Below are 24696 nucleotides of genomic sequence, written 5' to 3'. Positions count from 1 at the left end.
AGTATCAAAAGCAGTAACCCCGAGCCACACTCGGGGTGGCATTGTAAAGGACTTACCTTGTCCCGTGTCATCCTCCCATGAGCCCAGCTGGGGAGTTGTGCTGGGGGGCGTGACCGGGCAGGAAATATAAACAGAAAGGAACCACTTTGACATTCAACATTACTGATATAATCAGACCACCAGGGAGGTTAATATATATTTTTTTAAAAATGGGCTGCCTCTTTTGTTGTTTGGGCATATGACCATTTTACCGAATTTACTATACCTCTTCCAAATATTACAACTATCTGTTCCACTCTCCGTTTTTAAACATTTTCAGGCGGATGTTCTAAACTTTATATGGGCCTACAAAACACATAGACTATCAAAAAAGGTGCTATGTGCTCCGAGCAGTGGTGGAATGTACTTTGTTAAATATTATTTGTTACAAATATTTTTATGGTTTATAGCCTTATGAAACCATTTAATAAATTGACTGAAATTTAACAATTGTAGCTTGCTTCAATATGTCCTAACACAATGCTATGGGGTTCCACTGCTTCTGTCTCTGACAGGTTACTATTGGGTCCCATGTTGTTTACCAAACGTATCTCGAAGCCCTGTAAAACCAAATGTTTCTTTAACCACATCTAAATCCCCTCTCACCCCATTCCTGTTTACTCCCCAAGTGCTGGATAGTTTAACAGGGTTATCAGCTCACCATTGGACACCCAGAGGGGTTTTCCGCTTTAATCAAATCATTCATCATAGAACTAGTTCACTGCTCCTGTTTGCAAAGCTCAAAGAACACTGGAATTACCAGTGAAAAGTTTCTACAGCTACCTGCAGATTCACCATTTTGCCCAAACCATATCTGAAAACATGGTCTTCTCTGCTCCCACTACATTCGAGGCAACTTCTCTAGAAGGTAGTTTGAATATAGAGGTCTATCTAGGCGAGGTTTGATCCCAGATATATATAGGTTCTATATTTATATATTCTATAGATTCTTAGGGGGAGAACTCCCCCACCCCATCATCTCTGTGGACTTACTAACTGCTACAATTCAAAACTGTTTAGACAAACATCAAGAGATCTGGGACCAATACTTTGCTTAATGCCAGTACTTTGGGATTTTAGTAATAATATCTATGACAATTGCTTTTTTTTGGGAGACCATGTGTTACCCTCCTGCTACATCTTGGTATTAATTTATCTATCTTTTTTTTATATACAAGTATACCCAGATGTTACTTCCTCTTCTGTCTGTTTCATCATCCTTCTGTTTTTGTTCCTTTTTTTTTATTTTTTTTTGTTGTATGTGTTGTATATGGTCGTTTGGTGTACATTCCCTTCTCTAGTTGATGGGGCTGATCTTTTTGGTTTTATATGTAATATTTGTACTTGAGATATAATTACTCTATTGAAAATTGAGATTGGTGATACTCAAATGTTACCCTGGGACTCTGCCAAACTGAGTGTGATTGCTAGGGTCTAAGTGGTAGTGCAGATAGATTGTTCCTGAACTCCAGAGACTTTGCCTGCATCCCTGCAATCCAGGATCACAGCATACACAGCCCAATAACCGGTTGGAGGATCTCCTTGTTGCTGTTTTCCGGATCATCTCATCAGGACAAAGATCCTCAAAGAAATACAGATGAAAGAGTGAATTAGGAGTCCTGGTTCTAAATCTTTTCTTAAAAGCCATGGTGTCATGCTCATGGGTGCACAGGAATGAGATTGCTCTAGGGCAAATTTTGGCCCACAGCGTTCTTTTTTTTGGCTCCAAAGGAATCCCAAATTTGAATTGCAGCTGGCCTGCCATTGCATTGAAATGGCGCCACTACTTCAGACGTCTAAAGACCAGAGTCCTCTCTGTGGCCCTGCATTGGACTGTTTTAGGAATTGTAGTAGCGGTGTATTTCAGTGAAGCTATTTCACCCACTCATAATAATGAAGCCCCGCATTGGACTGTTTTCTTGACGCAGGGAATTGTAGTAGAGGTGCTATTTCAGTTTCAAGTTTGGCCCGCGATTTTGTCTAAGTTTTAAATTTTGGCCTACTGTATATTTGAGTTTGACACCCCTGGTCTAGAGAAACCCAGTCTTTCGAGTTGGCGCATCAGTCTATTATTTTAGCAAGATGGCATGCCCAATAAAATTTTCCCTCTGTACTTTTTCTATGTTATTGTTTTATTTTGCTTTACTTGATTTTTGTTTATCCTGTTGGTCCTGATGTCATCTTGCTTTTTTTTTCTATGTACATTTGTTTAATAAAATTTTTTTAAAAAAAGGTATATAATTTGCATACATTTTTTTTAGTTTGCCTTACTTACTTTTGCAATCTATCATTTTGAGATTTTGCACATTTAATTTCCTTTTTACATATTTTGTTATATTCTTTACAGTTTTCAGTTGATAAAGGTGATCTTTCATTTTTCCATTTTTGGAATGGGTAGATTATAGACATCCTGTATGGACCTAATTCCATTACATAGTTTGGTGTCATCTGCAAACACAGAAATGGTACTTTTAATACCAAACTCTATACAGTGGTACCTTGGTATAAGTCCGCTTTGGAACAAGTCCAACTTGGTATAAGTCCTGTTTGGACACAAAATACTTTGCAGGTATACAACCTTTGCTTGGTATACAACCTTTGCGCTGGAACTTGTATGGGTAAAAATGAGTCATAACACCATGTGCTACCCTTTTTTACCTCTCTCGAGACAAAGCCACGACTGCCCACGAGGATCAGTACGCCAGTTCCTACCATTCAGTGAACAACCCGCGCTATAACTCTCTGTGAATTACATAACATCTCCTCCTCCTCCCTTCTCAGTACCATCCTAGTAGGCACTCAACTCTTCTCAGCAAAGTAAAATGAGGTTAAGATTTCATTCATATCATCTAATTGCGTTTGTATTTATGTACTTTAGTATTAAGCAGTGTTTATATTATTTTATACAACCCCATCAATAAATAATATGCCAATAACAATAGGATTTTTTTTTCATGGGAATTGATTATTCATTTTCCTTTTATTTCTTATGGGAAAAATCTTTTTAGTATAAGTCCTGTTTGGTATAAGTCCAAGCATCTGGAACAAATTAAAGACTTATACCAAGGTACCACTGTATCATTAAAAAGGTGTTAAACAGTAAAGGTCCCAACACTGAACCCTGGGATACACCACTTAGACCATTCAGAGTCCAAGTACACTATATTACCAGCTGTTCCACTGTCTACCTGTTTACTTACTTCCTCATAAAAAGAGAGTAAATTTGTTTGACAACTTTGGCCTTTTTGAAGCCATGCTGACAATCATTTATAATATAATTTTCTAGCAGAAACTCCTCTGTGTGGTTCTTTACGCCAATCCTTCGGTACCTGGCCAGTGACTAAAGAGTCTCTAAAAATTAGAAATAATGGCTTTGAAAAAATTGATCCCAGCCCTTTGAGGACAGGTGGATGTAATACATCAGGTCCTGGTGCTTTGTGAACCTTAATTTTTCCCAGCTGTTTCTCAATCATATCAATTCTGAGCCATTGTGACTCATTTAAGGCAGTGACATTGCTATTATGAATTTGGATTTGAGCTCTGCTTTTTTCCTTTGTGTACAAAAAAAAAATGTTTCGTAAATCTGCCTTATCTTTCTGCCCAGTTACCAACCCAGCTACATCATTTAGGGGCCTACATGCTCATATCTGATCTTTTTGCTATTAATATATTTAAAAAATGTTGGGGTTTGCCTTACTTTCCTTTGCAATTTGTCTTTCATTTTGAATCTCCTTTTTACATCTTTTGTTATATTCTTTATAGTTTTCAAACGATGAAGGTGATCCTTCATTTTTATATTTTTGGAATGCCCTTTTCTTGTTCCCTATGGCTTTTTTACCATCAGCTGTGAGCCACACAAGTTTTAATTTTAGCCTCTTAAACTTATTACCCATTGGAATATATTTTTCAGTATGCTTTTGTTGAACAGACTTGAAACATTCCCATTTCTGTTCAGTGTTCTTTGAGGACAATATGCACATTTGTTATAAGCTCTGCATTGTTAGAAAGAACTAGGTCCAGCAGAGTATTATTTCTAGTTGGGGCTTCTATAAACTGTACTATAAAATTATCTTGCATCAAATACACAAATTTCCTCCCTTTTGCAGTTCCTGTAGTGCCATTACTCCAGATAATTTCAGGATAGTTGAAATCTCCCATGATTAAAACATTTCTACTATTTGTTGCTTTTTCTATCTGTGCTAGTAGTTGATTCTCTATTTCCTCCTTAGCACTGGGGGGGGTACATCTAGTACTGCACAATACAATATTTGTTTGTAACATGGGAAGCTCTATACATTTATCCATAACCCTCCCCCCAATTATCCCCAATCCACCCTCCACTAGCATCTGACCCCTGACTAACCTTTCTGCCACCTTATTTTACTGTCCCACCTCGTCTGTCCTAGTTTAAAAATCACTTCACTATTCCCCTAAATCTTTCCCCTAGCACAGCAGACCCCCCTTCATTTAGGTGCAAACCATCTCTGGCATACAGGTTGTACCCCAATGAAAAGTCAGCCCAGTGCTCTATGAACCCAAACCCTTCCCTTTTGCACCAGGACTTAAGCCATGCGTTTAGTTATCTAAGCTCCATCTGCCTTTCCTGTGTTGTGGATGGCACAGGCAATATTCCAGGGAACAAAGCCTTGGAGGTTCTTTTCTTCAGCTTGAAACCTAGTTCTTTAAACTGTTTTTTAAGGATCCTCCATCTTCCATCTTCTATCTTGTCATTGGTTCCAACATGGACCAAGACAGCTGGGTCCTGTCCAGCCCCTCTCAGTAATTTGTCAACTTAGTCCACCACATGCCGAACCCTGGCAACAGGGAGACAGCAAACCATTCATTTGAAGGGATCCGGGCGACAAACTATTCTATTCATCCTCCTGATTATAGATTCTCCTATGACAACCAATTGTCTTTACCTTCCTGGGTTTTCCTCCCAACCACTACTAGATGTGCTGCTGTCCGGGCTGTTGGGGGTAGAAGTAACATCTAGAGTTGCCACCACTGGGTCTGCCACCTGCACATCTTCACAAAATTTTGCAAACATGTTGGGGTGCTCAAACCCAGGGCTGGCCTTCCTTTTATAGGTGCCCCTACCACTCCCTCTAGTTACAGTAACCCACCTCCCTACATGTTCATCCTGATAAACCTCTCCACCTTCCACATCTAAGCCAATAACTGCCTGGTCAGTGAGCAGGAGACCCCTATCAAGGTGATCCAGTGATTTCAGTGTTGCAATGTGCTTCTCCAGCTCTCCAATGCGAGATATAGAAAGACAACTTGCTCACATATGTCACAGCAGTATTCACCTAAGAGCTGTTGCTCCATTTGTACATACATGTGGCAGAGTGTGCACTGAACCAACTTTCCACCTTGCTACCACTCATTTTCCCAGTTACAATGTTTGTTTGTTCACAAGGTTTGTTTATAATGAGTTGTAAAAGTTTACTTACAGTTTGTGGTTACTTTAAGGATTTAACTATTTTGTTCTCGAACTCCTGCTGATTAAAAAGCCACTTGTTTCACCAGCCAAGAGTGAGCAATTCACTATAAGTGAAGTGGGTAAACTTAAAAAAAAAATATTTTAACAGAAACAAAGTCAACATTGACCTACATAAAAAAAGTAAAAACTACTAAGATTGTGGTGTGGCCATTGCAACAAACACTTTGATTGGTATTGAAAACACACAGGTAGATTTTAAACATCAATTGAATTCAAGACGAGCTGAGAGTATTTCAGAACTTGTAAAGGGAACTAGTACAATTCTAAAACAGAATTTAAAGGATGATTAATTTTAAGCCAATCTTTTGGAATCTGTAATTTTTGTACAGGACAGTTTTTCATTGGCAGGGGGCCCAAACATTTGGGAATACCATATTTCATATATTATTTTTGTCTTAGTCTGATATATTTAGCCAAAAAATAGTAAATGTGTGTTGATATTTGCAGAAATGTGATGAATGAATAGCTTTACTTTCAGATGTTGTTAATGTCTTTTCTATGAGAAAATCGACAAAACATGTATTTGACTAGAAATAATCAAATATTTTCATAAGGCCATAAGTGTACTTTTGATTGTAAGTTTAGCAGACCCTGACAACTACATGAGCCCACAGACTTCTTAACTTGCCAGTTTTTAGTGGACAATTTCAAAGGAAAACTATACTGGGTTAACTATAATTACATTTTGAAAACTCCTTCTGGGAAACAATATAGAAACTGTATGGAGTTTTTGAACCACATACCACCTAGGACAATAAGGCCCAATGATCTTTTAGCCATTAAAATTAAAACGCTTTTTTCGTATATTCTTATGTAATAACAAATATTTTATAGGATAGCATGACATTAGCAAATGTATCCATGAACTAACATATCAAAAGAGTATGCAGCTGTAATGCTTTTACATTCCAAGTACATCAGCAAGCACATCATATTAATAATTTTTTTCACATCTAATAAAGATAATATATTGCCAAGGCCTTAGCTATTTTTCATGTTTCTCAGTCCTCTTGCTATGCTGTTTCATCCCCCAAACATTTTCACCCTCCCTTGCCTTGTGAATAGCGAACAAGTTGCTGTGATTTCCTTATATGGCAAATTGAAGCATAAAGTATCTTTTCCCTGTCAGAGATACAAGCCTTGCCAGACAACATATTCCAGGGAGACTGCTACAAGAGTTTAATTACACATGCATTTATAATGTTTATTAAGCTCTCGAAACATTTTTTCACAACAGATTTACAAGTCAAAAATATATATATTTATATCTGTGCAAATGTATTTGATTTTAAATAACAGTGATACTCAGTACCCATCAATATGTTCTCACACAGCCTCTAAGCCATGTTTATCTGTTAACCATTTCACATTGGAGTGCGTAACAGAGGGAAGTGTCTGTTAAGATAAGCACTATTATCTCCTTTCCAAAATCAACCGTGACTTATTGTTGATCTACATTTATTGATTAAACAGCAAGATCCATATATTCATCTGAGAAACTGTTGATTGTGCGGCATCAATTCATGTGGTATCATTTTACTGATAGCCCAACGAGACCTTCAAAATGGGATTAAAAAATTATGAATTACTAGATTCATACTATAGCGTTAAATAATGGATGCTTTAAAGGACATAATCAATGTGCATTTTACCAGAGGTCATTGTGTTTTGTGCGTCTTGCTGCCTTTATAACATGGCAAAACACAAGATAGGGATATTCTCTAAAAAGCATAACTTCTGTAACACTTTAGTGTGATTCCAGTTTTAACAGCCATTCCACTATGCAAAAACAGCAGTGGATTGTGTTCAGGCATACTAATCACAAATAATCTTTATTTGCCATCGTCTGGCTGGCCAGATGGAGAAAGATAGTTAAATAATACAAATAATTCCTACATAACCATCTTAAAACTCAGTACATTGAATATGAACATTTAGTTTGAGGGACAAACATTATATTTGGACAGTGGATCACACTGTTTTCTGCTGATACAGCAGAGATCAGCCAGAAAGGACCAATTTGAAATTAATCTATAGAGAATGTATCTGGGCATATAACATAAAAGTGCATTTTTCAAGTTTCAAATAATTAGTGTTTTATTGAGCCTTATACATGGCCAGCCTAAAATGATGAACAGAGATTTCTGATTCTTTTCCATAGCTGTGCAGAACTACAATCTCAAAGTATATCTTAATTTGGAACAATGATTCCCATTTCTCACTGATCCCTTCTTGATCCTGTGTGAATTCTATAATGTAACAAGCTGTTGGGCTCCCTACATGGAACTGCGTGCCTTCAGTAACTGTTTATATTATAGATATGTAAACTATTCCTGTCTCCAGGCTCTCTCACTCCAGCCAATATTCTAATTCAAACCAGTTACAAAATCAGGATGGGCATAGGCCTTTCATTCAAACTAGATTTAAAAAAATCAATTCTCCATTGTTCTTGGGCAGGTAAATACTGAATTTATGTAGCATGAAATAAAATAGGAGCAGCATTTTTATGCTGCAGTATATTTTATTTCCATTACCTTCTGCTCATCTGTTATTTGCTCCTTACTTGTCCCTGGTAAACAGCCGTCGAAACCCCAGAAATAATAAGGAAAGGCATTGATAAGGAATGTTGGGTAGCTAAGGTAGCCAAGACAGTATTTAGCTTCTAAAAAGCATAAAAACAGGTGTGGATTCAGATAAACAAATGGGTATGCTTAAGTTGTTCATGAGAAGACAAAATGTTCCCATAGGTAAACCACGTTTTTCTTTTTATCTCAGCCATTTTGGCACTTCCACCTACAAAACAAAAGACAAAATATTAAAACAGAATTTGTCAATTTTTCAAATGTTTTATTAAAGACTTGTGTGTGATCAACTTTGTACAAAAATAATATTGGCATTATAGTGTAAACAAAGTGATGTTTTCCTTTTACAGTTTTTACCTGTATATGCATACAAGTACGACCAGAGTTAAGTCTATGTTGAACTTGTGTTGCCAGAAACAATCTTTTGTGATTGATTCAGTGACAGATGAACAAAGGAGCATTGTACACACAGCACCATTCTGTTCTATGGGGACGAGCGGGGATGAATGAGCAAGAGGCACCCCACTGTGCTTTCCTACATAATTGTTATGACCAGCATTTGTTCCCATTCAGTCATTCATTGATGCTCCAAGACAAATCAATAAATGACATTTGAGGACTGTGGTATATATGTTAACATGTTGGTCTCTTTAAATCACATTGTTTGATTTTGCATTACTAATACAAAGCCAATGCTAACTTCTGGGCAGTTAATCTGTGACCTAAATAAGGCTTGCAAAGCAAATCTGTTTAACATGCCTCAAAACAGCACTGGCTAACTCGATTGGTTTTGTACAGCCATGCTTCGAAACAATACATTTCCAGTTGTCATCTCTGTAAATCCAGCTTTGTACTATCTGATATACAAGTAAATCCATTCCTAGTAGCATGGAATTTGCATTTGATCATCATTTGCATTACTGCAGAGCATTTATTTATGTAAAATATTTTGTAGACCTACATATATGCAAACTTTATGTTCAGCTTAAACCTAGAAAAACAAATGAGAATACACAAGTAACAGGCGGTGAACGGTCATAATTCGTTTACCTATCCACAGGTTCATACAATGCAAGGGCCAAGAAACCTGAGTAAAGTTTGTAGTCTGATGTATTGCATTACCTTCCCATTGAGTTATGCATGAACAGAGACATTAATATATTATGACCTACTCAATTCTTTATGTAAGCCCTGTGCTTATAATGTATCATATCATGCATGCCCTTATATCTTTGAACAGCATTTATATCATTTGCTTTGGATGTAGTTTATATGGAATTAGAATATAGTACAGGGATTTTCTTTCCCACATATAATACATACAAGAATCATATTACATGTCTTTAAGAAACTGCCTATTTTAGAAATATTGTAAAGAATTTAGGACACTTTTACCTGGTATATTTTTCCTAGTTATTTCTAACAGAAGTGTATGAATGTCTTGCATTACCATGTACACAGTAAACAGTAAACCATATGGAACACAACAACATACACTGTCAGCTACAAAGGGAGCCCTAAGTCTAGCAGTTCAGTGTGCAAAGGCAGAGGGGGTCTCCTTGCATTCAGTTATTTCTTATTCAGATTAAACTGGCTCTATGAAATGTGTGTGTACTATAGAGAAATCATTGAGTCCTGAGAGTGCTACAGAGAGCAGCTATGGATGACATTGCTTGAAGGCCTTGGTGTGTTAATTATGGTCTTGTGGGAGACAGGGGGTCACAGAGGCAGTAGTGTGTCTGCTGCAATGACATTTAATAAAAATAGCATACACTGTGGGTGGGGGTAGGGATAAATAAAGAACATTGGGGCTGACTGGGCCTAGAGAAGGCTTTACACCATTTGATCATCACTTATGATGCAAAAGTAATATTGTACATATTTTCTGGAGTCCTAAAAGACTTTTTTTCAGTAATTGTTTGCAAACATAGTATTACATTAACAAGTATTAGTAATAAAACAGTTAATGGCTATTTATAATTCACTGAATCTTACATTCACTGAAACATTTTCAGGTAGAGAATCTTCCAGGTTCATATGTTTTAATGGCAGTAATACATTTTCCACCAGGAACTGTTTCAGCAAATGTCTGATTTGTTGCTTTAAAAATAGAGCCCTTAGTGTTATGGTAGATAACAAGTTTGTACATTGTCCTATTTATAATCAACCTAAAAATTAATTTTATCTACAGATTATGGTAAAATTATTTACAAATGGAATTTAAGCTTTTTATTTATTTTTTCTATGGATTTACTAAAAAAAATAAACAGATAGAACAAGATAATCAGAGGTACTGAAGAGTTGCACACTCTTTCCAACCCCCCAACATGTCTATTTTAGACATAGCTGGGTTTTCATTTAGAAGGTTCAACATGCTTTGCAAAGTTAGTGCCATGGATGTATCCTGTAATGAATGTCTTATTTTAAAATAAAGATTTCATGCAAATACTTTAAAATGCACAGAAATGTAATTTTGTAAGAAAAAGTATAGTCAATTGTTGTTTTCCTGTTTTTTTTTTGTTTCTACAAATTTGAAATGCATGTTAAATGCAGGTCATCAGATTCAGATTTGTTTCATGATGGTAGTGTGAATAACAGTTTTCTGACTGCATTTGACCTGCATTGTGTTGTGTTTCTTTAGTCCCGGCCTGCCCTGTTGAGATGTGTTTGCAATATAGGAAAGCAGTGAAAATGCAGCCATGTTTTGCTGTAAATACATGCTTTTTTACAACTTTATGATCAAATTCCATAAAAACAGCATTTCACAACAATATTCGACAGTAAAATAAAATTGACAAAAAGCGCTATTACACTTTTCTTTGAATGTATTGGATTGGCACCAACATTGTATTGAATTAAGGTCATGCACAGACTCAACATCCCCAACCTGTCTGTAAAAGTTAGAAGCTAATAAATTTATAAAGAACTCACATAATGGTGGTATTTTTACTAACTACTAGAAGACTTATGGTAAAAACAAATAAAATATTGTTGAAACAATCAAAGAGCATTCCAACAATCAAAGAGTGCTGGATAAGTAGAAGCTCTTGTAGAATCATCAGTTCCTGAGGTTCCTATCAGAACAAAAAATCTTTAAATCTATAACTAGAATGTTTGCAGTTTTTTTTATAGAGGGGTGATTTTTCAGGAAAGCATCTATCCCTTGAACCAGTACTAAAGTGATTTTTTGAGGTTGTGTACCTGAGAAACTTTACTTTTATTCAGATCAGAGCATGACCTGCAGTCACTGACACGTGATGGTCATTATAAAGTTATGTGCACCTCTTTCTACTTTCAATCTCAGCATCTGGTAAAATCTCACAACATGGTAAATCGTCCAACATCGGCTTGCTTTAATATATAACCAAATGCAGAACAGGTAAAAGTTATGTCATGATAACTCATAGGTACATCTACCTTTCACAATGCCTACCAGTCAATGAAGAGCCAAGGAGCATTTTGCATTCCACTCTTTCTTTAGCTCATTGAAAGCTGCCTCTACCATGAAGCACTTGGTTGTATTTTCCTCCAAATCCCCTGGACCAGTTTCCTATCCCCCCTGGAGATCAGTACACAACCCAACACCAAACAAGTCCATCAAGCCTTTCATAGCAGCTATAGAGGTTCTATAAAATTATTGCTTTCTAGTAGATAGTCTCTATACTGAAATTATTATTCTGCACCTTTCAAATAATATTAACAGCTATTTCTAGAAGAATGTTATAGATCTTACCTTTTTTAGCTGTTTGATATTGCTTGATCTAATTGATTCCAACAGTTTGTCTCTGGTATTCTTTTCAGCAGGCACAGTCTTCTCCTCTATCTTTCTGCGAGATGCAGGGGACAAAGAGTTCCTAATGTTCTCGAGGGGTGGTGCCAGGGGTGCCATAGGTGGAGGTGGAGGGGGTGGAGCAGGCACCCCATCTTTTTTGGAAGCATCCTTTTTTACCTTGTTTGGCGCTGGTTTTGCTGGTTTTGTTGGTTTCGGAGTTTCTTTTGGAGGAGGAATAACCTTGGGAACCTCCAAGGTGTTCTTTTTGCCTTCAGCTTCCTTTAATGCTTTCTGCTCTGCCATTCTACGCTGCCTTTGCTTATCCATGTTACGACTCAGCAAATTGGTTACAGTCATGCGAGGACCAGCTAGCTCAAAGTGGTACCCAAGTTTTAATAGAGTTGTGTTTTCTTTCAGAATCTTTGCAATCTCCATCTCGGTTTTTCCTCCACATATGTGACGTTGGTTATGGAAGCGGAGTTCTGTCAGTGTGTCATTGTGCTGCAAAGCTCTAAAAATGGCTAATATACCTTTGCCTGTAATGTGATTGGAGTCCAGATTGATGCTAATAATGGTTTTATTGGATTTGAGCAAAACAGCAATAGCTAAAGCAATGTGGTCATCAGCACGTGTGTTTGCTAAAGAAAATGTCTTAACTATAGTGTTGAACTCTAGGGCCTCAGTAAAACTCATTAGGGTGTCTATGGTAATGCACTCTGAATTGTTCAGATTGAGCTCTGGCAATTCCGGATCATTATTTTTTACTTTTTCTAAAAGTTCATCAAAGATTTTTGATGCCTCATCATCCTTATCATCTGTTGTGTTCTTAGCTCCGTTTTCAGTCTTCTGTTGTGCTGAATTTTTTGCATTTTTCTTCTCTTGATCGACTGGTGGCTTCTCCTCTGGAATACTTTTATTCACTTGGACTCTTTCTGCTTTATCTTGTTTCTCCTGGGGCTTGTCTGGAATAATTTTTTTGTCTAGTTTATTTTCAGTCTGGAGCTTTGCCATTTCCTTTTTTTCTGTCTTTTCAACAACCTTCTTCTCTGCTTTCTCTTCTGTGCTTTGTTGTGCTTTGTCCTTTTCTGCTTTGTCCTTTACTGTTTGCTTTGTACTCTTCTCTTCTTCCTGTTTTTTCAATGGAGTCTTCTCTGGCTTATCCTTATCCACTGCACTACTATTTTTTTCTTGTCTAAATCTCTCTCTCATTTTGCTAACCCGATCATCCTTTGGTTTGTCCACCTCTTTTTTTGCCTTAGTTTTTAAGTCTTCTGGTGCTTTGGTTGGACTTGGGTCTAGGGTAGCAGTCTCTTTTCCCTTCTCTTCCTTCTTCTTCTTCTCTTCTTGTATCTTCTTTTCATTCTAAAAAGATGTTTTTTGAAAAGTTTTAAGTTCCGAAAATTTTAAGCTGTAAAGAAATCTGCAACATAGAACTATGTGTGTAGATGTAGATGTGTCTCTTGCTGTCTCCATTCTTATTCACATATATGTTCTTTTTGTACAATACACTAAAAGTCTGTATCTAAATATTGACAGTTTGTCAAGATCTTCTACTTTGAAGCATGGATACCCAGTGTGTTCTAAGTGTATGTTTTAACTTTTCATGTTGTAATTGAGCTGCAGTTAGTAATTGTTTTGTGTAAAATGCATTTATTGTGTTCATAAAATAAAATATTAAAAAAATATAATGAAAAAAATTTTAATAAGAAAACATTGAGTAGTATTGATTTTGTGTGAAGAAACATGGCTATGAACAAGTAAACAGGTAACAAGACTAGGCAAATTATATTTGACCCAACTCAGAGAAGGAAAAAAAATTAGAAAAAAAAGTGGATCTGCAACTAGCCACGGCTCTCTGCTTTTTTTGTAGGGAGGTCTCAATCCTTTCCATACAAAAAGAGTATTTGTAATTGAATTTGAGTAAAACTAGTATGGGTATTGGGTTGCCCTAGAACTGTACCATCTCCACTAACACTTTTTTGTATTTATAGATTACAAGGAAATACAACCAGCCAGGGAGTGAAGCTTCTGTATAATTATAGGTAGTCCCCGGGTTACATACGAGATAGGGACTGTAGGTTTGTTCTTAAGTTGAATCTGTAAAGTCGGTAAAGGTACATTATTTTAACAAATGCAATTAGGACAGATGTTTGTCTGAACATATTATTAGGCAGCATGGTGTCAGTTATTGTATAAAATCTTCACTGTGAGTTAATCTCAAACATAGCAAAAAATATGCAAAAAGAAACAACTGCAGAGTTTGTCTTTGTCATTAAAGAGTCACAAGATTTTGCTCAGCTGTGTTTAGCAAAATATTTCTTCTGTAAGTCATGCAAACCACCCCCTCTCCCCTATCAAGCTTCTGTGCTGCTACAGAACCAGCATGAAAGCCCATTTGTCGTGTTTGTATCTAGTAGTCATTGGTATGTCGGATGTCCTTACCTCGCTGGAAAAATTACAGAATTGTTCGCCATAAAAACCACATATAGATCAAAGGGTTAATATAATACCTTCAGTTTTGTTTAGCTTTTAAAAAAAGAAATATAACCAATCACTTAGTGAAAGAATAAACATGCTCCAGCTAAGTCACATACACATGCTAGTGTTTCACCTAAACAATACTGGCATCAATTGGAAAGCTAAGTTGCTTTTCAGATTTTGGCTGAGAACAAAATCATCCCAAAAACCTGACATTCTACCAGAATCAAGTAATCATGTTGTTCCAGATTCTTGCTGTGTTCATTAGCAATGGACTCTTTGCCTAAAGTTAATGTATGTATGTTGTTAAGGTATAAAATGGGGGCATTCCCATTGGCTGGTGGTTGTCCCCAACAGGCCCAGAGTTGCTGTTTACCTTTCCAACCAAGCAGTTAGACTAGAGTAAACTTTGGTTTGCATTAAATTTTCCAAATAAATAGGTTTTGCATTAATTTGGCCTAACAGACCTCACTATTGTCCCTTAAGTGCTGTGTACCATCTTCTTTTCAGTTCCAGAAAAGCATATATTCCTAGGTGAATAACAAGACCAAAACTTTTTTGGGGAGAAAGAGTTAAAACCTTTTCAGCTTAAGCTTGTACTTGCTCTTTGTGGCCCAAATAGGAGATTTCATATCACTGAGGTTACTCAACTTTGGCCACAAACAGCAATTAAAACACCTATTTATAAAACATGGAAATAGACATTCCCTCAAACATTCCCTCATGGGAATTTTCCAGGTCCATGTGTTTCATTGGCAGTAATTGATTCCCACCACGGAATGTTTGAGGACATGTCAGATGTCCCTTTTTTATAAATAAAGGAGAATAGCCTACTTGCTATCCCGATCGGGACCTTTCCTGATGACAATAAAATAATCACAAGAGGTATTGAGATTTTTCCTTCCCTCTGCAGAACAAACTGCAGAAATTTTGTTATTAAGCTTCAAATTCACACACACCAATCCAGATGAAAACTTTATCTTTATACTCCCTGATGTTATGCTTAGCCAACACTACCACAAGTAAAGCAAGGAGTCACCACTATCTGAAAACTTTTAGAACACACACTACTGTGTGAGTACGTCGGGGCAAATTTATGAACAAATTGAGAACCTCTTTCATCATGTCGTCTGGTCTTCAAATCCAAATATTTCACTGCAAATACATTGACTTCTACTCCATGAAAAGCTGTAGGATTGATGGAAAAAAAATCTAGTGTATACTACAGGATTTATTAACCATTGAGAAAATCTCAATCATCTAGTCTTCTATAGGCATGAGCTAAATTAATTAAAATGTAGTAAATGTATAACATAAAGCAAAAAATTATTTTATTTTTCTTAGAATTGGATAGAACGTCGAAGAACTGTGTATTGCTCTCCATGTCCATTTCAGGGACTCTCTCTCTCTCTCTCTCTCTCTCTCTCCCTCTCTCCCTCTCCAATGATTGAAAAAACTATAAACTCCTCTAAAACTAGAAATTTCATGTAAACGGGTTAACATCACCTCACTTCAATAAATGTGTCCCAGGATAACTTCAAGTTATAAAATATACCATAGAGGGCTTATTGTTACTTTTATTATGTTTGTCTTAAAAAAAGAGTCACCAAGGTTATGTTAAGACTGGCACTGAGGTTGGGGTGCAGTTATCTCTTCCTCAAGCAAGTGAGCAGCTACCATGTAGTGTCTACCCTGAGCGGCCCAATAGAGAAGTAATGGGGGTGTCGGTAAACAGTTCATTACCATTCACTGACGCCCACTGTTAAATCTGTAAGCATTGGTTCTTTAAGGGTCATTTCAGACCTACGACGAGCTACAATGGTGTTCCGTGGGCTCAACCGCTGTCCCAATCACTGTCATTCACGTCAATGGAAGTGGTTGGGAACCATTTTTTGCCAGATTGCTTTGGGCCATAATGATTTTTTGTGTACTTATCATGTTTTGTTTTTTGCTGATCGCTTGCAGTCTCTTTACAGCCATCTTTTCCCTACATGGTATTTGTGAGGGGGGTTTGCAAAGCTGACCACAGCAGACCAAATCATGTAATGTGAGCTGCAATGACCACTAATTGGTACTCTCCATTGGGGGAGTATGTTACAGGGAATATGACCACACACAAACATTAGGGGGCCAGTAACCCAGTATTGTCAACATTCTAAACAGTCTAAAAAAGGAGTTTCATTGCAGAATCTTCTAAACATTATTTAAAAAAAAGTTAAGGGACTTTTTATATATGAAAGCTATTAAGATGAGTGATTAAGTTTAATATTTGCAGATCATCTGGTATGCTTAGAACAGCTGCAGTGACTACAGTAATGTGCTTTGGATGAGGATGATAGGGATCTCAGTCCTTACCTTAGCTGCCTGTCTCTCTCTCTCCTTCTCTGCCTCCCTCTGGCTGGAAGCCCTCTCGGTTTGGTCCCTTCTCAGCCCAGCAGACAATCCGGCGTCTGGATCTCCAGCATCCAACTCCTGCTGCAGCTGCTCCATCTCCTCCGGGGACAGAGTGGACAACAGGTTGTCAATGTCTGGATCTTCACTCACCTGGCGCCGGTACTTGGCCACCCTGGACATGATGACTGCTTGTGTTAGGACACTAAGTAGAAGAAAGGGAATGGAGTATGCAGGAGGAAAACCAGGGGGTACAGAAAGAGCAGATCACTAGATCAGAGTGTATGAAATGATGCACAAGAAGTTTAGAATAACAAAGCCTCCATAAAACTATCTGATATGGCAATCCAAGAGGTGGCTAATTCTTCAAATGGAAGTGGGGAGCCCCCGCAGGTGTGTTCCCCAGCACCAACAAGGAGATGATTGTGTTGTTCCAATTATCATGTAATGTCTTCCCTGCTCACTCCACCCCCACCTCCCCTCCACTCCCAAGGGCTCAGAGTCAAGACATTCTTGTGAATGTTCCACTCATGCCCAAATTTAGAGAGAGGATACATCGCTTTTTATGGAAATCACCAAGGACTGGAAGTCAGGAAAACTGCACCAAGGATCTTTGTATACAAATGAAAGGGTAATGGTGATCACTGTAAGACTTGATGTGTGAACAATCTAAAGTTCTAACATTTGCAGAATCTTATGGCTCATGAACTCATTTTACCTATATCCCCATCCTTTTTAGTTCCAGCTCATCATTTTTTACTATATAAAGATCACTCCTGTTGCTTTACTTAGCAATAGGATTGTGATTTAGTATAATATGACATTTGTGTGTCCTTTAATTTGTCTATTAGAACATTTGTAGAAGGTGCAGAATAATTAACAAATCCTTATTTGGTAAAGAAAAAACTCACTGTTTACACATTGCAGAGTCCTGGAACTATCTGTGGCTCTAGCAGTTATTACTACACATCCCAGGAATGTTGGTGTAGGGCTACAGATGACAGCAAAAGAAAAGCCATTTCAATATTGCCCCCATGTTCAGAAACATCAGAAGGTAATCCAATGATTTCCCATAGATATAGGAGAATAGTCAAATGCACAGGTGTCATCCTACCTCCCTGTGGCACCTCTGAAAGCAGGTTCTGCCATAAATATTAATGCATGTTTTGTCTATAGATTGGAGAGGGTGAAGGCACTGGCAGAGCTACTTATCCATACATAAACAGTACCTGTTAAAATATATTGTGTAACCCCACCAGTTGATTGGTAGTTATGCATTCACCCGACCCCAAAGACTTAAGTCATCTGATACAACAAAACTGGCCAATTTTAGGGGACAGATAACACATACAACTAGGACTGCATACCTGCTCTGATTATGGTGCAACAAATTGCAATACTGTAGGTAAGGTTATTTTTTGCACCTTAAAAAAAAATCTGGTATTAAGTAAACTGTCTGGTAAGTAAAATGTTTACTTTTTTTGCACTCAGAACAGAACACTGGGATTTGCATTTTGCAATCCACTGGACAAACGTCAGGAAATTTCAGTTAAAAAATAAATCCTGCTTTATACATTCACAGTGTTCAATTTTTTGGATTTTTAAATAGCACTGCTTAGTGGAGAAGTGAATTTTTTCTGAACATCAACCAATTGTGTGAGCAATATTTGTTAACCTTTCCTTAAACATGATTAGGGGTGAGATTTGGGTTGGCCAACCCTTGAACAAGATTTGTTGGGCAAAATAAACTCATCAAGGCTTTCTCTTTACTACACACGAATTGTAATAACATCAAAAAAATAGTTACTTTGTTTAAAGCATAACTTTAGCACAAGCAAATTTTTGAAGTCTTGATGTGTCATGGAAAAGGGAGTGGTTGTGTCACATTTGGGGGGTGTTCTATAGTCCACAGGGTCCACACTCTGAAAGGTCACCCCAAAAATCATCTAGTTCCAGGGTTACAAGACACACATGGTTTGCAGACCACTGTAGTGCCATCCAAAAGTCAGATGTGGGAGTCCACATTACACACTGTAAGGTTGTTGCCCACAGCAAATGCCACCGTGATTCAGTTTGCCTTCCTTGTAGCCCCCTACCATTCATCTGGACAGTGATATTGTAATCATCATCTTGCTAAGGCACTTTACAGACCTACCTTCCCATTGGTTGGTAGATGTAAAACTGTAAAACTACACAGTAGTAGGATTATGTCAGATCAGAGTTTACCTTTAGTTTTCAATATCTTTATTAATTTTCACTTTAATAATTCAAATAAATTTGAACAATCAAAAGAAAAAAGAAAATCTATCACACGTCATACAGAAATCCATTGTTCTTCATTTGACAAATAAAACCAATCCAGTACATTATTCACAATATTTTAGCCTCCCTATTATGTACCCATTTATTTATGCTCCCCCACTTATCTCCCAAGATCCCATTATAACTTATTTCCAATTTACTACTTAAAATCTTCTTTTTATTAGTGCCAAATAATTTACCCATCTATAATATTTTTTATCCTTTCTTTTCCATTTCCTAAGGTAATTTATCATGTTGCTGACAATCTCCCCCTCAGACAACCCCTATACCCAGTGACAAAGTGACTATTTAAATAATCCAACAGCTATTACTTATCAAAGGAGTTCACCAACATTCCTACATGAGAGAGAAAAAAAAAAAGAGAGGAACCCCCCTCCCCTGTGCCAATGTGACCCTACAACAAACCATCATTCTTTCAGTGTTAATTTAAGGACTCTTTATAGTGTTAAGGAGAGAAAAACATTGCCCTCAATATACCACCCTTCAGAGCACCATCTTTTATTACCTCATCTAACATACCCCTGTATTTAACAAAAAAATAAACCCTTCTGTGTTCTCAATTTTCTAATATCGACCTGGCTTTTCTAACTGCCATAGATCCTATCTCCGTGGTGGATCCTTTTCTATTCTCCAGCCAACAGAGCCCTAGTGTACCCTCTCTTAACCCTTATTCTAAACCTCCTTCCACAAAAAAACAAACATTCCTGCAAAAAAAAAACATAATTCACTTTCCCAGAACTTTTACTCCATGTTTACAACGTTAAAAATTCTCTATCCCATCCCATAGGCATTGAATACTTAATTCATGGATCCCAAACCTTCTGGAATTTAGGTACAGTATAATTAAAATTTCCCTCATCTTTTAATTCGCCATAAACCACATAATTTTCTTTTTTACATGTTCCACATTGACCATTGAAGACCGCCAAGCTTTAGCCAATACCATCTTAGCTGACAAAATAGATGTGTCAGCAATTTAAACTGCACCTTAGTACTGCTTGTCGGTTGAACATTTAATAATGCTTGTTCTGGGCTTATTGGTAATGACTTACCCACTAGTGTATATGCCAATTTATATATTTGAATCCAATACTTTTTAATCTTGGGGCACTCCCACCATATATGATACAAAGTACCATCTTTTTTGCACCCTCTAAAGCAGGTTTTGGGATATATGGATGAGATTTTTGCTAGACGCACCATATACCAACGCAGTGTTTAAGTATAGGATTATTAATTCTACCCCTCCTACAAGAAGGAACCCACAGCACATTCTCAATAGATGTCTTTAAAAAATCCTGATTCTTCAAGTAGACCCACAATGGTTTCTTATTTTGTTCATGATACATTATTATTGGGGCTATTTAGGCTGCTTTATAATAACAGCTCAAATATGGTACACCTAATCCACCTCTAACTTTCTGGTGATATAAAACCTGTTTAGAGATTCTAGGTCTCTTTGAGCCCCAAATAAATGTTAGCATGCTCTTCTGCAGAATATTCAGTATCCTGCATAGAATTTTTATAAGTGGGTGTAATATACACCCCCAAATAGCATATTCGTCTCTCCTCCCAGTTACATGGAAATGTTTTCTGCAAGAGATCTATCACCTTTTCTGACAGCGAGATATTCCAGGCCTTACTTTTTGAGCTTTTCACTTGTAGTCCAGAGAATTTTTGAAACTCAGTTAATATAGACATTAAATTCGGCACTATCGGATTTGTTATACATAACAATACGTCGTCTGCAATTAAACTCAGTTTATGGTGATAACCCCTTATTTCCACTCCACATCATTATAATTTTGTATAGCCTGAGCCAATGGTTCTATTGCCAAAGCAAAAAACAGCGGTGAAAGCGGACACCCTTGTCTGGTACCCCTTTCTATAGAGAAATAAGGGGAGTGAAAACCCAATTATTGAACAAAAGCCTTTGGTGCCGCATATATTAGGAGGAAATCCAAGAACAAAAGTGGAGATCAAAGCCCCAAAGTTCCAATAACCTCATTAATATGGCCATAAAACAGAATCAAAGGCTTTCCTTATATCTAAGCTCAGAAACATAGCCAAAAGTTTAAGTTTTTTTTTACATAATAAGTCAAATGCATCATCCCCATGATTTTATCTCCGACTTGTCTCCGTGGGATAAATAAAACCTGTTTGATTGGGTGAAATTAAGGTCTCTATTCGCCTCCAACATACTAGATTCCAACCCTTTCCCCTCAAGTACTTTATTGAAAATTTGGATTAAATAAGGAACTATTTCTTCAGCAAATTTCATATAATAGTTTGCTGTAAATCCATCCGGCCCCAGCCTTTTGTTGGGCTTCAGCTTTGTTATTGCTTGTACTAATTCTTGAGGTGTAATCTTCGCCTCAAGACTTTCTCTCCAAGTTTCAGAAAATACTGGTAGGGTCAGATTAGAAAAAAACTGATCCATATTTCTTACATCAAAACCTTGCTGCACCTGATATAAGAATTGCAGCCTCTCATGAAACTCTCTCAAAATATGTTCTAAATTGCTAGTTAACCCTATACCATCTATCCTCAATCGGTATGCTATTGAACGTTTATCCAAATATTTGAGTCTATTTGCCAATAATGTATGAGGTTTATTACCATACGTATAATATCTATTTTTGGTCCATCTCAGATGTTTCTCTACTATGGTTGCCAAACATAAATTAAGACTTGGTGCCAGGTGAATCTGTGCTCTGGTGTTTTATAGTCCTGTTCCAATTGCATAATCTGAGCCAAACATTGCTTTTTTAGACGAGAGGCCATTTGAAAAAAAAATCCCCCTATTACTGCCTTATGTGCCGCCCACACTATTGAATATATGATGATAGTTCTACTGTTACAGCGTCAAGAGTTTGCCTTTAAGATCATCTCATGACCTCAGGATAAATGAATGGCCATCCTAAAGGCATACTTGAGAGACTAGTTTGTTGTTCTGCAACAGTTTCCAGCCCTATACTTTATGACCCAATGGTTATCTTAGTACTCTATACAGATTATGTACATATTCATTAACCATGTTCTGTGTTGGGTATAGTCTTTGGATAGATAACACAGATCCTTCAGTGAAGTTTCTTCTAGCGATGCAACAGAAACATCAATTATACATAACTATACTATTCTTTCCACAAGCTACAATTATGTAGCATGTAGGTCTGAATTATATAATGCATTCTTTTTTAAAAAAAACATGTTGTACATATCTCCTTTTTTATTTAATAGTTTAGTAAAAAAAAATACATAGTAATGTTGCCAGTTCCCTGCTCTTCCTGCTGCATTCTGACCACACTGAAAACCAAAACTTACCTATGTTGGCACCATGTCTGTAGTTCCAACACATTCGCACCCTGGTTTGATTGACAGTAACTGTAAGAGATACTAATATACCTTGGTTCTTTTATACTGGTACATCTAACTCTACATTCCATGAGGCTTTGACAGTTGTGCCACCTTACAGTTTCTAATTGCTGTTCTGGTGCATGTTTAGACACAGGAAATAGTAGAGTCACTTGAGCTCCCGAGCAAAATCAAGTTAACCATGTTTAACTTTCTGAGTACTTTCTGAGATACATCATGTCCTGCCAAAAGGTCTCTTAGGCTCTGTACACATGGGCCAATTTTTATTTCCAAATCAACAAGATGACTGGATCTTAGGTGAATCTGAAGTTAATTCAACAGCTGACCAAATCCACAAACAAAATTCCCTTCTGGAAGTCATAGTACTGTTGAAGGAGCAAGATATCAGAATCCACCACTGGCCTCAACAATGTATACCTTTCAGCACTCAGCAGAGACCAAATGACTTGTCATTAGTTTTCAGTGCATTGCAAATGTTGCAAACAGTCACCAATAATCCACTCACACTTTTATTTAGGAAGCAAACCTGGAATGTCTCTGGTCTAGGATTTAAAACATTTGCAAACAAATAGCAAATGACTTTTAAGAAATCCCTACTAGGTTTGCTAGATCACTCAGCTTCACCAATGAATGTGTATCTTCTCCAGCTTTGAAGTGCTTTAATAAATCAGGCCCAGTGCCTCAACATCATTGGAACACCGACAACCATTAAAATCTCTGTGATCAAGAGGGTACATCAGGAATCTTTTAGCAAAAATCTCTACACAAGCACATCCTAATTATTTTTCTGATAAAGACCAGAATGTGGCAGTGGACTAAAAAAAAAAAACTTGGGAATTTTTATTCTATGTTTTCCCAAAGAAAAATACACATTCTATGGTTTCTTGCCATTGGGAGGCACCATGCCAAGGAGACACAATACAAGGTTGCTGGGGTTTTAATTTTTCACAGTTCCTGTCAAGCATACTGGAACTCAGAACAGTGTCATATTCCTTGGCAACCTTCACCCACATGATCAAGGGTAAGGTCAGTTCCCTGTATATGAACAACAGTTTTCACAAACACACCAGGGGTGACAGACATATTGGTAAAGCAGTCCTTGCTGTCCTTAGTAGGCTCTGACAATGGGTTTTCTATTATCTAGCTAGCAGGCCCACTGTTCATCCGTTTATAATCCTGTAGTATCAAAGAATTCATGTTGAAGCGACCATTCTGGTTGCAATTTGCAAAAATGTACATGTATGTGAATTGTGTTAGCTGCCCGAAGATTTAAAATTTTACCAAGTACTTCTGCAGGATAGCCAGGGTGATGACACAACTTGCTCTGTTAGAAATAAAGAATGTCACCACTCCACCCACAATCTGGGCAAAATATTAAGTAGCATCATACTGATAAATTAGTCTGCTCCTTCTGTTCTCTCAGCACTTTCCTTGAAATATATTTCAAATTTACAACTGTGTTCCATTGTATTCTGTTGTGTGATTTGCTATAAAAGAAATTCTGCCAGTCACCTTTACATTATTTCAGAAGCTTCTGGTGGCCTCACAATTCCTAAGTGGTTCTGCGTGTGTCAAAGTATTAAAAACCAAATAAATATGCTCACATGCACTAAAGTGAACCATGCATCGTGATACAAATTAAGCCTGTTTTGTAACATTTGTCAGCAGTGCAGTAATTTATTTATATAACCAAAAACATGGCCTTACTAACACCATGGAGCGACATATTTTCAAGGGCGGCAGCTGTGACAATGACTTGTGACTCTATGGTAGACGTACACTGATGTCATCTCAACATCCAATAGGAGAGCCCTAATAGTGGTCACGTGCCCCGCTCTCTTCCTGGATTTCTTCTTTTCGACCTTCGGTGGCATCATGGAGGAGTACACACGAGAGCCATGGTAAGAGAGGCCAGGTTGTCATTTGCGGGGTTTCTGGGTCTGTCTGGAATCTATTAGGCCAGAGGCCGGGGCTGAACGGTCCTGTATATACTGGCCTGCTTGGGGCATCTGTATGGTGTCCCTGTACCTCGGACAGGTTTCTCCTTCAGGAACATTACCCCAGACCCGCACATATTTACATAGACCGGTTGCCAGCTCTCATATAGGCGTCTGCAGGTTTGGGCTGTGATATGTTATATTTGCTATGACATTTTAAAAATTTATAAAAACGATATTGTAGTGGAGTTGTTTCCTCACACAATCCAAAAACATGCAGTTAGAATAATTACC

At 37.4% G+C, this 24696-nt stretch overlaps 2 protein-coding genes across 2 annotated transcripts in view; one reads left to right on the top strand and one right to left on the bottom strand.

Annotated features, from left to right (window-relative positions):
* Window positions 1–6718: 6718 nt before the first annotated feature.
* On the bottom strand, window positions 6719–17190 carry LMOD1 (leiomodin 1). Its single transcript, XM_072422240.1, has 3 exons — window positions 16733–17190; window positions 11861–13261; window positions 6719–8338 (listed from the first exon to the last, which is right to left on the bottom strand). The coding sequence occupies exons 1-3, from the start codon at window positions 16949–16951 to the stop codon at window positions 8312–8314; spliced, it is 1647 nt and encodes a 548-aa protein (XP_072278341.1). The 5' UTR covers window positions 16952–17190; the 3' UTR covers window positions 6719–8311.
* A 7040-nt stretch (window positions 17191–24230) lies between these two features.
* The window catches only part of TIMM17A (translocase of inner mitochondrial membrane 17A), a 5623-nt gene continuing 5157 nt past the window's right edge, over window positions 24231–24696 (top strand). Inside the window, exon 1 of the mRNA XM_072422229.1 lies at window positions 24231–24366. Coding sequence (XP_072278330.1) covers window positions 24341–24366 — 26 coding nt within the window. The 5' untranslated portion in view covers window positions 24231–24340. The remainder of the gene's footprint in view (window positions 24367–24696) is intronic.

Source organism: Pyxicephalus adspersus, chromosome 1, assembly GCF_032062135.1.
Source record: "Pyxicephalus adspersus chromosome 1, UCB_Pads_2.0, whole genome shotgun sequence".
Taxonomy (NCBI): Eukaryota; Metazoa; Chordata; class Amphibia; order Anura; family Pyxicephalidae; genus Pyxicephalus; species Pyxicephalus adspersus.
This window is presented reverse-complemented; position numbering and strand designations above follow the sequence as displayed.